The following is a 12,734-nucleotide window of genomic DNA, read 5'->3' as shown; positions in this document are numbered from 1 at the left end:
ACAACTTTGGGTTACGCTTGTGAATTGTAATAAAAATTCATAACTCATAAAAATGAAAATGAAGACCTACAAATTAACATACTTTATTATACGTTTTTTTTCTATCGATAACATTAGGGAATGTAATCGGGTCGCATCAGTTCTATACAAGTCTGGATTAGTCTTTTCGATGATAGAGAGCGGGTTTAGGCTGTTGGCCCGTACTTTGTCCCAATTATCCGTAACGGCAGGACTATTTAAGGGGACATACAAATTTGCGGTTTCAGTTCCGCGAAAATTGTTATAATCTCTTATCCTTACATCTAGATGACAGACGAAATTAACGGAAAGGAAATGTTAAGAAAACGTTAGATTACACAATATTCGACAATTACACATCGGGTTTCTCCATCTTTCGCGCATTCTTGTTTTCTCTCTCACGATTTAATTTTCTCATGATATTCGAGTGAAATTAACGATTGGGTGAATTATTTTCTCCCTCGAGATCAAAAAATGTAAAATTATTTAGGACTTATCGGCGACGCGGGTATCGAGTTTATCCTAAACGCTTGTTTCATCGCGTTACAATTTGATTTTGAATATTATGTTAATCCTAAAATAGCATAAATGATTTATTCAATTGTATAGAAAATGTCACGAAAGATGAATTGAACTAGTTGAAGTAAAAAATGTGATTCAACTTTGTTTTACAATACAATATTATTTATGCTTATATGAGATTTGAGTGTGAATAATACCTCTTTATCTTGTTAACGTAGGGTGTCTATGTTACATAAAAATCTTCTGTTTTACATATATCTCGTTTTCCCCGAGTTATTTAAATACAGTATCACATATACTACATTCGTTAGACCACAACGTTTATTAAATTATCAATTTCTTTCCGATATATACAAAACCCTGCAAGAAATACGAAAGGTGCCCAAGTATTAAAAAAATTTATACGGTTTTCCTACTCCAAGATTTAGAATGCAAAAGCATTGTGTGAAAAGTGAGACGTTCAATTAGCTATATAATTAAAAAAGGGAAATTTATTCGAACAAAAATTTAAATTGATTCAATAATTGATTAAAATTAACAAAGTTTTGAATTAACAAAAGAATAATAACAACAAAATTAACTAAATAATTAAAACTTTGAATACATCAAGAAAATAATTTGTATAACTTAATAAAAGAAACTAATTCGTTGTTTAAGAACTTCATTAAATTCGACATAAAAAAAAAAAACATTAATAAAATATCGAAAAAGTCGAGACAAATCGCGGTTCACAATATTGAGATAACACACAGAGGCGTCCCCCTCGATATTTTCTTTTATCCTTCGACATATTATTTTCTATTTTATTAAATAAGTAAATGCTACTCTCTCTTAGATAATCTTACATATTATATTTACTGCATGACGTTCTCATTTATCTTTGGTATTCGGTCGTAATTTTTCTTTAAATATACACATACGTTGTCTTTCGAAGGCTGGCGTTTTAATATCGCACAGCCGAAATCTATTTGAACGTTCTACTCTCTTTCTCTCTCTCGTCCGAAAAATGATAAATTTGTACCTATTTGTATTAAAAAATCTTGTGCAAAATCGCGTGTAAACGAACATACTCTTCTCTACCCTCGTTTTTTCTTATATATCACATCGGATATAAAAATATTTCGATGAACGAAAGTGCGGACGTTGTACGCGTGGTAATGTTGACAATCGAATGTTTATGATTAGGCCCCAACATCGTCACCCATCTTGGTGCTCACTCTTATACTCTTAAATAATAAATATCTTATCTTGATTGGTGAATAAAAAGTCTATGAATTGATTTATGGGTCCTATCGCGGAGAGGGACATTCCGCGCGCTGGTGGTGCCCTAACTAGATTCGGTCCGAATACGACCGCGAGATTGCTAGACGTCATCTTATTCAGATCGCATCGGTCCATTACCTGTCGACGAGAAAACAAAAAAGAAATATTTCTGATTAGTTTTTATCTTGCTAATAGAAAACTACGACTGGTTTTACGTTACGTACCCTCGACAAAAATTGTACGACGTATTTAAGGACTTGGTAATTGTCTTCCGGAAGTTTTTCCAGTATTAATATCTTAACTTTGCGCGGACGTTCGTCTTTCGATAGTGCTACGAATTAAAAAAATTAACCTTACATCTGTCGCTGCAAAATTAACAGAGAAGAGACGTGCCAGTGATTATGAAACTGAGAGCCTTTAAACTTTAGGCGAATTAAAAAATGTTCAAAAAATATTGATTTAAAAAAAACTACATATAGTTATTCTTACAATGTAATTCTTTTCAATTAAATTTTTTTTTGTTTTTTGACTCGGTCCACTTTCATAATTATTGGTACAAATAAGATAGGACACTATGCTCACTTTGAAATTGCGTGATTTCGTCGTACAGATCGTACGTCATAAGCGGTTCGTCTAATTCACGCAGGAAAGTCTTGAGTAGAACCGCGGCGATATGCGGATCTCCTTGGAAATCAATGGGTAAGCCTTGATTACAGCGATTCTGAAGTTCCTTGATTACTGTCACGTTGGCCGACCGTCTGAATATCCCTTCTGTTTCCAGAGCTGAATGATAAGACAATTATTATTTTATGTTCTTCTAGATAGAAGGATTTATCATACTGAAATGCCATACCGTCAGGTGTATCGAGAAATTCCACGCATTGCCTTAGAATCGGTGGTATCGGATCGCTGTTGTTATTTTCCTTTATAAAGTGCAGACTAGCGCCAAACTGTGTCGTGCCGACTGGCGTGACCACCGCGCTCTGCGGCGGGCTCGCTGGCAAATTTTTCTTATTTTTTACCAACAATTGTTCATTGTGTCTAAAAGAATCGTCCCACATAAAAATTAAATCGTATGTTACATATTAATCTAAGTTAAAGCTCTCTTAATTTTATACACAGTTGCAAAATAAATTGTTTTACATAATAATAATAAATAATGAAATTACACGTACTCTATCACTTGAGGAGGTATAATTAATTGATCCAAGTTAATATACTGCGCTAATTCCTCCAAATAATTAACATACATCATCTTTCGGCCGAATTTTACACTGAAAAAATACAATTTTCTCTCGTGTATAACATATACAATGTTTGAGAAAACATTTAGAAGAAGAGTCAACGTACCTAATAGCCGGTTTGAATATTTGCCATACGATCCTAATAAAATTCGTCGGGTGCACTAAATAAAGGGCTTTGAGGTTCTTTTTATATTTTCTATCAAACGCTTTATACGCTTGCCACAACCAAGATAAAGGTGGCTTATTTTTCGACGTAAGGCCATAATGAAAGTAAACGAGACTATAATCTTGCTCCACAAATGTATCTAAAGTATGCGTGAGATACCTGCATTGAAAATACTTCATGAAAAAATCTATTCTATTAATAAAAAAAAAAAAAAACTTATATCAATATGGAAATGTACAGAAATCTTAAACATTCTGTTAATAAGGATAAGATATCACTCAACATTTGTCGACGTTGTCGACACTGATCGGTTGCCGACTATAGCAAGACGAGGAACTTCCGTCGGTGAGTTATTAGATTTTTCGTGATAAAGTCGAACGGTTCTGACTTCATACGACAATCGTGAACAGTGTTACATCAACATTACGGCATGTAACGACAAAATTTGTCGACAAACGTTAAGTAAAATCGCAGCCTAACGCTGTAGAATGACATGCAATCTTTGTACAATTCGCAGACAATTATAAATCATTGTTTGCGTTTCAGACAGACTCGCGTGTCGTCCCGCAATGTATTATCGTCATTTTACGACTTTACAGACTTACCTAAGGAGTTTAGCGTGATTGAAAGTCTCCTTTCCAATAGGAGGCAATTTGCAGGCTGACACAACTATTATCTTGCGACCGGCACTGTCATCGCCGACCACTTCTACAATGCCGTGCCTGGATATGTCAAGATAATCCTCCTCGTCGGCGAGCTCCCCGTCTAAAGCGGCTAGATCTTCCGCTGCTCATTAACAGAGATACATCTGTTGTAAAATTATATGATTTCGAGGTCGGCGAACATTTTAGGCATTTTGGATTGAAGAAAATTGCTTCAATCCAAAATGTTATCGGACAAGAGCTATTCGAGAGATCTCGGAAGAACCCTGTTTTTATAAAAAGTGTCACATTTCGCGAAACAATATAGACGGACGATTTATCGCCATTGTCGCGCTTCAAGGGCTCCAATTGTTATTTCCAAAAGGGATTAAGAAAGCAAAACAATCGTTTACATTCCTCTTTTCCTGTTTCATCCTTACGCCATGCAATATAAAACAAGCCAAATACAATGTGCTACATAATTCACCTGCTATGCCCCGAGAATGCCATGACATTTAGTGGCTACTAACAGAAGGTAAAAGGTCACACACCAGATTCGATAACCGGAGCATCTACCAAAGCTTCCTCAAAGTTCTCCTCAATCGTCCCGTCGCTCACTGGGCTTTCCAGATAATCCATCCCAGTACCCGCATTACTGCTCACCAAATCCAATTTTTCCTCTAGAAGTCGCACAGCTGCAACAAAAGATCCGCATTATATAAAAAAAGATTCTGATATTCCACAGCTACATTGCACAAATTAATCTTATATAAGTGTGAAAGACATAAAAAGAAGGCAAGTGTGTAAAAATTATAGTGAACAAAATTGAGTCTACATATCAATTTTCTGTCACAATCATATTAAATAAATTTAATAATTAAAGAATATTATTAGATTTTTCCATACAATGCTGATGATTGAATTTCTATTAAGCAATGTTATTAAATGTAAAGAAAACTTATAAAACCAGACTTCTTACCATTGTTTGAAGTAGTTTGTAATTCTGTATCGTCAAATTCCAGATTTGGCTCATAATCATGATAATCCGATAGACTAGGATATGGATCTTCACAGTCGTTGCCAATTCCTGTTCCAGAAAGTAAATCAGTCAATTGCAAATAAATAAACATGGAGAATAAATGTATTTACTTAGCATTTCTGAGAATTTCTGATTTAAAAAAGGTTTTCATATACTATTACAAAAAAAATTCTGTTTTACATGTTTTGTACAGCTAAATATTTATTGTTCTCTAACTTTAGTTCTGCATAAAAGATTTATTATACTCTAATGTGTCAAAGTTAATTCTCAATCACACAGATACATAATGTATTTCATATGGTGCAGTCACTGAAATTTCTGAATTCTAGAGCTTCTTTTAATACATCTGTGAAAAAAAAAATAAAAATGCATTCAAACAATAGCGATAAACTTAATTTAAAAATAGAATAAACAAATATTAGAATAAAAATGAAATATATAAATATAACTCGACTTAAATACAGCTCAAATCTTGAAAATAGTAACCGCACCCATCAAGGGTTAACTGCACACCGTAGACCCCATGATTTCAATTGAAAAAAAAGTATGACCTATTTCTTTGGGAAGTATTCCACGTATTGTGCTGCGTAAAAAGATATCTTAGAAAATGACCGGTCGAGACGTACTGTAATATTTAAATGTGCTGTTTAACAAGCACGACAATCTGGCAGCTTTTACTTGCGAAGGGAACGATAAACACGTCCGTTATAACTGAGTCCAGTTAGCGATAATGCAATTCTATAAATCTAACAAGACTACATCTGTCGCGAATGACGTCCGTTTGACACATCGATCTCACCTTGTTGACACCGTCAACAATCGCAACGTATTGCAGCTTACCTATCAGCGTCCGCGACGGGCTCAGCGTCGTCGTCGGCTGATAGTCCGCTTCCATTTTCTCTCGTGCGTCGATATACACGGCGAGACGGTACAGCTCGGAGCTGCGACGCGGTATCGACGTTCACAGATGATTCACTTCTGTTTCCTTGCGCGACGACATTATCTTTTTCGCGACGTGTGCTACGTGTGGAAAAGTGGAAAGGGCGACGCGCGCTATGGAGATCACGTCACACTTTCAATTGTCGCTGTATTGCGTTGTTGCGATATCGCTAGATATCGATACTTAGTTTTGAATACTCGGTATCGATACTCGTGAGAAGAGGATTTGAAATAAGCCATGTATTAAAAGTTGAAGATCGGAATTCGAATTTTCAGAACAAAATAAGTTAAAATTCAGATTATTTGATCGATCGAATGTGAATTGCCAGCATGTCGCATCAATATACTGTCGCGTAGCTGTTCCGAAATTACTTTATTATCAGCACAATTATCAAAAGTTGCGGCAATTTGCAGTTTAAATATACGGTCAGTTCAGTTTGTCAGAAAACAGCTGTTTTCGATAAAAATTAAAAGAAACTATTAATTTTGGCAACTTTAATAGAAGTATTACAAAAAAGTAATGGTAAAAATGAAGAAAAATTTATAGGTATTGTAAAAACAAAGTTTCACAATAATGACAAAAAAATAGGAAGAAACATTCTTTTTTTTAAAAAACATTTTTTACATTTTTGTACATAATCATTATTCTGCAAATCTTAATATAAAAATGGATTGGTAGAAGTAGTTTGATATTGTTCATTCAGTTGACGAAATTCAAAAGCACGCTGATTTCGCTCAGACAGAAAATTAATCTCATTGTAAAAAATAGCCTGCAGGTGCAAAGTATTCTTAACTTTGGCGATGGCATTAACCTTGGTGAAAAGCGTCTGCGCTTTCGCGAGAATTTTTATTCCGCTTAGAATCACCTTTTTCCGCTTCTCGGGCGGACTTTCCGACGTCGATGCCATCAGGCATTTGCCGTACAACATGAAAGCATTACCCTGATCGTAACAACCGCCATGGCCCAAGATCGTGTGGATAGCGTCTTCCACTAGATTCAAGGCCAACATAGGCAAATCCATTAACAACTGGAACAATCAAAATGGTTAAAAAATTCATTGCTCAATTTATTGATTCAACTTACGAGAAAAGCAACCAAAAAATATCTACAGTCTTGTTAGAAATTATTTAAAAAAATTGCATTTTTGAGTTACCAAATCTTTTTCCGACAAGGAAAACTCACTTGTAAGTTGGCGAGATGCATTTTAACAAGCGCTTTGTAGTACGATAAATGATATTGTGTGGCCAATTCCAAGGCCGAACAAAGACGAACTATACAATTAGTGGCAACTGCTGTACCGTTGCTCAGTGAGGACGAAGCGCATGTTATCTGACTCGAGAGAAGTATAGCGCGTATTATGTGCGATGGAATCGCATCCGGATGTTTCTCAACAACGCTAATGTATTCCAATCCCTTTGGAAGATCGCCTTTCGCCAAACAGACTTCCACCAATCTGGAAATCATTAGATTCTCAATTGTAAAATTATTAGATTTGGTTAGCGTGCACAAAAGAGTTTACGTTTATAAAGTAAATTCCTCATACTTGAGCTTGCATTCCAACTCGTCTAAACTGGAAATATTTTTCGCTGTTGCCTCTGCCTCGCTCCATTTCTCTTGTCTCATCAATTGTGTGAACATATGCAGTTGTTCGTTCAACATCCAAATCTAAGATGCAGTAAATTGGCAATAGAAAAAAGCCTCCCTTCTTTAATCGTTTAAAATTCGAAAATTCTATTTCGAAGTTTTCATTAAAAATCATCAAATATAGCTGTGACTTATATTTAATTAGTAAAAAAACGTACTTTGTTACACGGACTGTTGGGAAATCTCTCCTTAGCGTGGGTCAGCACAACGTCGGCGAGAGCATATTCGCCAAACTCGACCAGCATATTGGCAACAGTGACAATTGCCTGGCATGTGGAAGGTCCATTGAAAATATGCTGCTTCTTATCGCCCGTGTTGTGGAGAAGCAACAACTGGGCGCAAAGGGAGGCCATTTCCATCTTACCGTAATGCGCCCATAGTGCGGACTTCTCTGCAAAAGTGATGGACATCAAGTCGGGCATCGAATGCTGACAATTTAACATGTCCGACTTCATCAGTATCTGCAATGAATTTTTCGAATTTTAATTTTTTGCATTTATTGGAAACGGAAAATTATTCTCAATTGATTACCCACATCGAACACTTGAGGAGGATTCTTAGCTTCCAAGGCGTGATTATGTGCATGTGAGATAAGACTCAAGCCTGTCGTATGCGTAATTCCGAGTAAACTTGCTTTGCCAATTGAACGTTCTATGAGAGGTCCTCTAAATAATGAAAAAATGTATGCATAAAATCAGAGAATCTGCTTATAATATCTTGATTAATATCCAATTTTTATCAATATTCTTTATATTGTTCGCTTAATTTAAATTACATATAAATTCTAAAAAAAAGCATGTGTGTTATGGAATACTTGGGTGATAAGAAAAGAGAAATTTTTGTCATTGGCTTACTTATTTTTTTCGCTGGTTAAATAAGACATCCAAGAATGTGCAATCTGCAAGCACACATTATCTCCTGCTTCCTGGGCTAGTTTGATAGCTTCCCTCAAAGCGTACTGTGCTACTTTCCTTTCCAAAAAATCCACTTGATATTACTTGATTAAAAAACAAATATAATAATAAAATAAAATAAATATAAAAAAATTTTATTTTAAATAGCTAGATAAACCTCTTTAAACCGAATATTATTTTAAAAAATTAATTTAACGATAAAATAAGTAGATAAATTCATTACTTGTGATTGAATTGGGCGTGTAAAACGGCTAAGTTGAGCGCCGCGTATCGAAAAGTGCGAGATCGATTTTCGATTTCTTTTCGAAGGTTTTCGAGCTTTTGGGGATCTTCGATTTTCCGGGCATCTTCGGGAGATCGGCATCCCAGAGGTGCCATTCTGTCGAAGCAATGATAAAGACTGTCTACCGCTCCACAAAAGTCGCTCACGCGAATGCAATTCAGGTAACTCAAGTAGTGCTGGAGCGAAAAAATAATCTCATTCAATAATTAAACTAATTCGTATAAAAGAAAAAATGTTTATTGCATAACTATATTTGCATGACAAATATTTGTGTCCTTACCGCATCTGCATTGTAAGGGGTGAATTTTAAGAGATCTTGAACAAGAACCTGCAACTCCACTGGCGGCAATGCTTTATGCTCATCTGTTTGTAAAGCATGCGCTTGCTGTGCAATAAGTAATTCTGCCTGTCTTCCACGGCAGATTGTTTTCACTCTGTTGCAAAGAGCATCAATGTTCATTGACAATACAAATGCAGAATTCCATATACTTTACAGAACAATAAATTAAAAGTTTAGAAACTCACTTATTTATACTCAAATTTTCTTGCTTAGAAATTGCAGAGATCTCGGAATTTTCTGCACCAATTTTTCTGTCAATGTATCTTTTTAAGTTGTTATAGAGAGCGACTATTTGATCAAAAGCTAATTTTTCAAAGAAAACAAGCATTCTACGAACATATAGTCCAAGAACAGAATTCTTGTTTAACGCTGGTATATAGTGTGGATCCTTGCATACCATCAATCGACGAAGACTATCAAATAGATCTATCAATCCATGAACTCCTTTTGTATGTAATGCATCTAGATCTACTTCCAATTGATCCGCAAATCGATGTAAAGCATATTCTGGTGCATACAACATGTTCAGCACAGCACTTACTTCCATATCTGCTGACTAAAATGATTATGATAAATATATGTAAAACATTTTTTCTTAACATTCATGCGGCCCGTTAAAAAAAAAATAAATCTAAGATTTGTAGAGAAGATAGTTATTCATAAAACTCTGAATAAAAAAATGTTGACCAGATATCTTTAATTAATTTAGTTTAACAAATATTATTAATTAGTGAATATTATCTGCTTTATAAGTTTTAGGTTTTTCTTCTAACTCTATATGTAATAAATATTTACCTGAATTAATTTCAATGACGCTAAACAGAAATCACGTCTTTCCACTAAACTTGCTGCAAAACATCGAAATAAATTTATTAATGTCCAAAACAAAAAATATAACAAATAATATCAGGGTGATAAAAATGCAATTCTCAATCATATAATGAAAGTATAGACAATAAAATATACCTTTTGTATTTTCATTACAATAATGTTTAATTAAAATAACAGTAGCTATTTTGTAAGGGGTTAGGTTTTCCTTTTGAATTTTTTTCACACTGCCCTCTGAAGTTAAGCTCAGTAAGTCCTTGGACATTTTATTAAATATCTCATTCGTCATATATAAACGATTGCTATCGTTTACTGACATTTTTGTAAACACTTTATTTGCACTTAATAATGAAAATAAATTGCTCGCAGTCAGTCAGCTGACAATGCTAGAGTTCCAGCACAGTGTATACAGTAGCTCTGTGTCGGCCACTTTGATGTTTATAAAGCTCAAAAGGGAGTTCACATATGCGTCAAGTCAGCGAGTAAATACAGACTGCGTTCCAAAACTCACTGCCAGTGAAATCTACAATACGTGACGTAAACTATAGAACACACACTCGAATGTGATTGGTTTTTACCTTTAAATCCACCAATCACATTCGATTGCTACTTAGTCGCTTAGTGAACGCTCGTAGTCCTGGATGCACCTTCTTTTTTTACTATGATTGTATTATTCACAATCTTATCAGTGACAAACAATGCAATGTGCTTACAGCATATTACAAGGATGTCCCGGATTTTTAGAACGCATGCGATTTTATAATTTTGCGTTACATCACATTATGTTCTGCATGAGATTTCCATAAGTGGTAAGCATTTAAAATACATAATACAGAACCTTTCAGTTATTGCAATAAATTGTATAATAAAAAAATTTGTTTATACTGTATGAAAGTATTATTTTGAATTTTTATGAAATATAATCTATTCCTCGACATATAAAACAATTTACATTTATTGCATTTGTATTGTTGTAGGAGGATTATGACAGACATAGCATAGAAAAGATTGATTTAAGTTCAAGAAAATTAATTTAACACAATGGAGATTCAGACGTTCACATTCTTTGATTTGGAGACAACTGGTCTGATTCAAGGAAAAGTCATGCCAAAAATTACAGAAATTGCTTTAGTCGCCGTTAAGAGAGAATCGATATATAATTGCAGCAAAAATTCTCTACCCAGGATCTTGCATAAACTGGTACTTCCAATTAATCCACAAAAAATCATACCACCACGTGTAGAGGACATGACAAGTAAGTCTATAGTTATTTTTATTAGCTTATAAATTAATTAGTATAAGTATATTTTTGTCAATTGCTTTAATATGCATAGTTTTTTATTATTTTATAAATAAAGTAAATTTCTATAAGTTTGTTATACTGTGTTTCTATAAGTTTGTGAGTTATATAATAATTTTGTAATTTTATGAATTTTATAGAGTTATATAATGAGGATGTGCAATTACTGCAGCCTTTTGAATGCGGAATTTATGAATTAATAATGTACTTTCTGCAGCGTTTAACGCCACCAATTTGTTTTGTTGCACACAATGGCAATAGATTCGATTATCCGATATTCTTATGGGAACTGGAATGTATTAATAAGGTAGGTATGAGCTAGTTTTGACTATTTTCAGATTTTTTTTTTTTTTTTTTTTTTTTTTTTTTCCATTAACTTTGAGTGCTGCTTCTAGGTGTAAACTATTTTGCATCACACATTTTCTTTTAATTATTATGTATTACAATACATTTGTTGCAGTTCTAAAACAATAGAAAGTACATTGATCTAATTTTTGTACAAAAGAACTTTAGAGAAAATTATAAAATTATTATTAATTAATTATTATTAGCAAATTATAAATCTAATGATTAAAATTCTTATCTTTAATTGAATTTGATTCATAGCCATAGCTGTATCCTCTTTTCCTTTCTTTATTTAATGACAATTTGCTTCTTTTCTGTTACAGATTTTTGACGACAGAATTCTCTGCATCGACACATGGCCGATGTTTCAAGAATTCTTCGATAAACGCGATGCAGAACCGAAGGTAATTCAGGATTTGTTGAACGACGAGTTCAATGACTCGCTCTCCACGTTGGATGTAGACGTGCCGATGAGAAAGGAAAGAACCAACGTCCTTGTCAAGACGATGCCTACTTTGCAAGCAATACCTTCCTCTAACGATAGATATACCGCACTTGCGAACAATGAGTGGCACGACATAAAGGAGGAGTACAGTAATGTTCCATCACCAAACTCAAGACGCGAGGTCAATGAAAAAACACCAGTGAATCAATTAATCAGGCCACAGGATGCCTCGAGTACCGTAATCAAGCGATTCAAGAAGAATCCGAGAAAAAAATTAAATTTTGGATATGAAAGACCATTTGATATGAAGCTAAACTCTATTCATAACTACATGTTTGGTGTGAATTCACCGCAACAGCACTCAGCCGAAGCCGACTGCCTTGCCATGCTACGCTGTGTCACCAATATTGCCGGCTTCTTTGTTGAATGGTCGGATAATAATGCAATTCCATTGGTTTATTGCAAAAAAAAAGTATAATGTGATAAACGTTATATAAATTGATAAAAAAACTGATGAGCAAAATAGGATAATATGAAATATAAAATGAGTATGCATGGTTGTTGCGAATTACAATGTAATGTAAAATTATCGAGATTCCTTTTGACAAATTTATAATATTGGAATCTGTTGTTAAAGGTCTATTTTTAAAAGAAAAAAAAGAACAAACAAAAAAAGGCTGTTTTATGGAAATACTTGTATTAGGGAAATTGTTAAAAAATGACTGAGCTATGTTAAGCTGTTTAAGCTTATTTTAATTGCTTATGCTGTTAAAGCACAAGAAATATTTTAATCACTATATAG

At 34.1% G+C, this 12,734-nt stretch overlaps 3 protein-coding genes across 4 annotated transcripts; 1 reads left to right on the top strand and 2 right to left on the bottom strand.

Annotated features, from left to right (window-relative positions):
* Positions 1–67: 67 nt before the first annotated feature.
* On the bottom strand, positions 68–5,986 carry LOC105672236 (rho GTPase-activating protein 1-like). Of its 2 annotated transcripts, XM_012367031.2 has the most exons (10): positions 5,734–5,986; positions 4,834–4,941; positions 4,406–4,549; positions 3,819–3,999; positions 3,154–3,372; positions 2,979–3,077; positions 2,657–2,844; positions 2,386–2,586; positions 2,028–2,134; positions 68–1,941 (listed from the first exon to the last, which is right to left on the bottom strand). In XM_012367031.2, the coding sequence occupies exons 1-10, from the start codon at positions 5,786–5,788 to the stop codon at positions 1,768–1,770; spliced, it is 1,476 nt and encodes a 491-aa protein (XP_012222454.1). In that variant the 5' UTR covers positions 5,789–5,986; the 3' UTR covers positions 68–1,767. The 2 variants fall into 2 exon arrangements, with proteins under 2 accessions (XP_012222454.1, XP_012222455.1); XM_012367032.2 differs by lacking the exons at positions 4,834–4,941; positions 5,734–5,986 and having other exon boundaries at positions 4,342–4,486.
* Positions 5,987–6,418: 432 nt separating this feature from the next.
* ida (anaphase promoting complex subunit 5 ida) lies at positions 6,419–10,353 on the bottom strand. Its single transcript, XM_012366825.2, has 11 exons — positions 9,981–10,353; positions 9,810–9,862; positions 9,200–9,570; positions 8,955–9,108; positions 8,615–8,850; positions 8,332–8,448; positions 8,013–8,142; positions 7,636–7,938; positions 7,377–7,498; positions 7,016–7,286; positions 6,419–6,860 (listed from the first exon to the last, which is right to left on the bottom strand). The coding sequence occupies exons 1-11, from the start codon at positions 10,159–10,161 to the stop codon at positions 6,489–6,491; spliced, it is 2,310 nt and encodes a 769-aa protein (XP_012222248.1). The 5' UTR covers positions 10,162–10,353; the 3' UTR covers positions 6,419–6,488.
* Positions 10,354–10,462: 109 nt separating this feature from the next.
* On the top strand, positions 10,463–12,623 carry LOC105672195 (uncharacterized). The gene is made up of 4 exons (XM_012366962.2): positions 10,463–10,651; positions 10,820–11,097; positions 11,283–11,449; positions 11,811–12,623. The coding sequence occupies exons 2-4, from the start codon at positions 10,884–10,886 to the stop codon at positions 12,408–12,410; spliced, it is 981 nt and encodes a 326-aa protein (XP_012222385.2). The 5' UTR covers positions 10,463–10,651; positions 10,820–10,883; the 3' UTR covers positions 12,411–12,623.
* Positions 12,624–12,734: the final 111 nt, after the last annotated feature.

The sequence above is a fragment of the Linepithema humile genome, chromosome 4 (assembly GCF_040581485.1).
Source record: "Linepithema humile isolate Giens D197 chromosome 4, Lhum_UNIL_v1.0, whole genome shotgun sequence".
Classification (NCBI taxonomy): domain Eukaryota; kingdom Metazoa; phylum Arthropoda; class Insecta; order Hymenoptera; family Formicidae; genus Linepithema; species Linepithema humile.
The sequence above is the reverse complement of the archived record's forward strand: the minus strand, read 5'-3'. Positions and strand labels throughout refer to the sequence as shown.

Excerpts from the sequence above, each read along its gene's own strand:
- LOC105672236 (XM_012367031.2), bottom strand. The coding sequence starts at position 5,788 with ATGGAAGCGGACTATCAGCCGACGACGACGCTGAGCCCGTCGCGGACG. Across the intron at positions 4,942-5,733 it reads CCCGTCGCGGACGCTGATAG|GAATTGGCAACGACTGTGAA; the intron begins GTAAGCTGCAAT and ends TTTCTGGAACAG. Across the intron at positions 1,942-2,027 it reads TCGTACAATTTTTGTCGAGG|GTAATGGACCGATGCGATCT; the intron begins GTACGTAACGTA and ends TCTCGTCGACAG.
- ida (XM_012366825.2), bottom strand. The coding sequence starts at position 10,161 with ATGTCAGTAAACGATAGCAATCGTTTATATATGACGAATGAGATATTT. Across the intron at positions 9,571-9,809 it reads CGTCATTGAAATTAATTCAG|TCAGCAGATATGGAAGTAAG; the intron begins GTAAATATTTAT and ends TAATCATTTTAG. Across the intron at positions 9,109-9,199 it reads GAAAATTTGAGTATAAATAA|AGTGAAAACAATCTGCCGTG; the intron begins GTGAGTTTCTAA and ends TCTTTGCAACAG.
- LOC105672195 (XM_012366962.2), top strand. The coding sequence starts at position 10,884 with ATGGAGATTCAGACGTTCACATTCTTTGATTTGGAGACAACTGGTCTG. Across the intron at positions 11,098-11,282 it reads ACGTGTAGAGGACATGACAA|AGTTATATAATGAGGATGTG; the intron begins GTAAGTCTATAG and ends TGAATTTTATAG. Across the intron at positions 11,450-11,810 it reads AACTGGAATGTATTAATAAG|ATTTTTGACGACAGAATTCT; the intron begins GTAGGTATGAGC and ends TTTCTGTTACAG.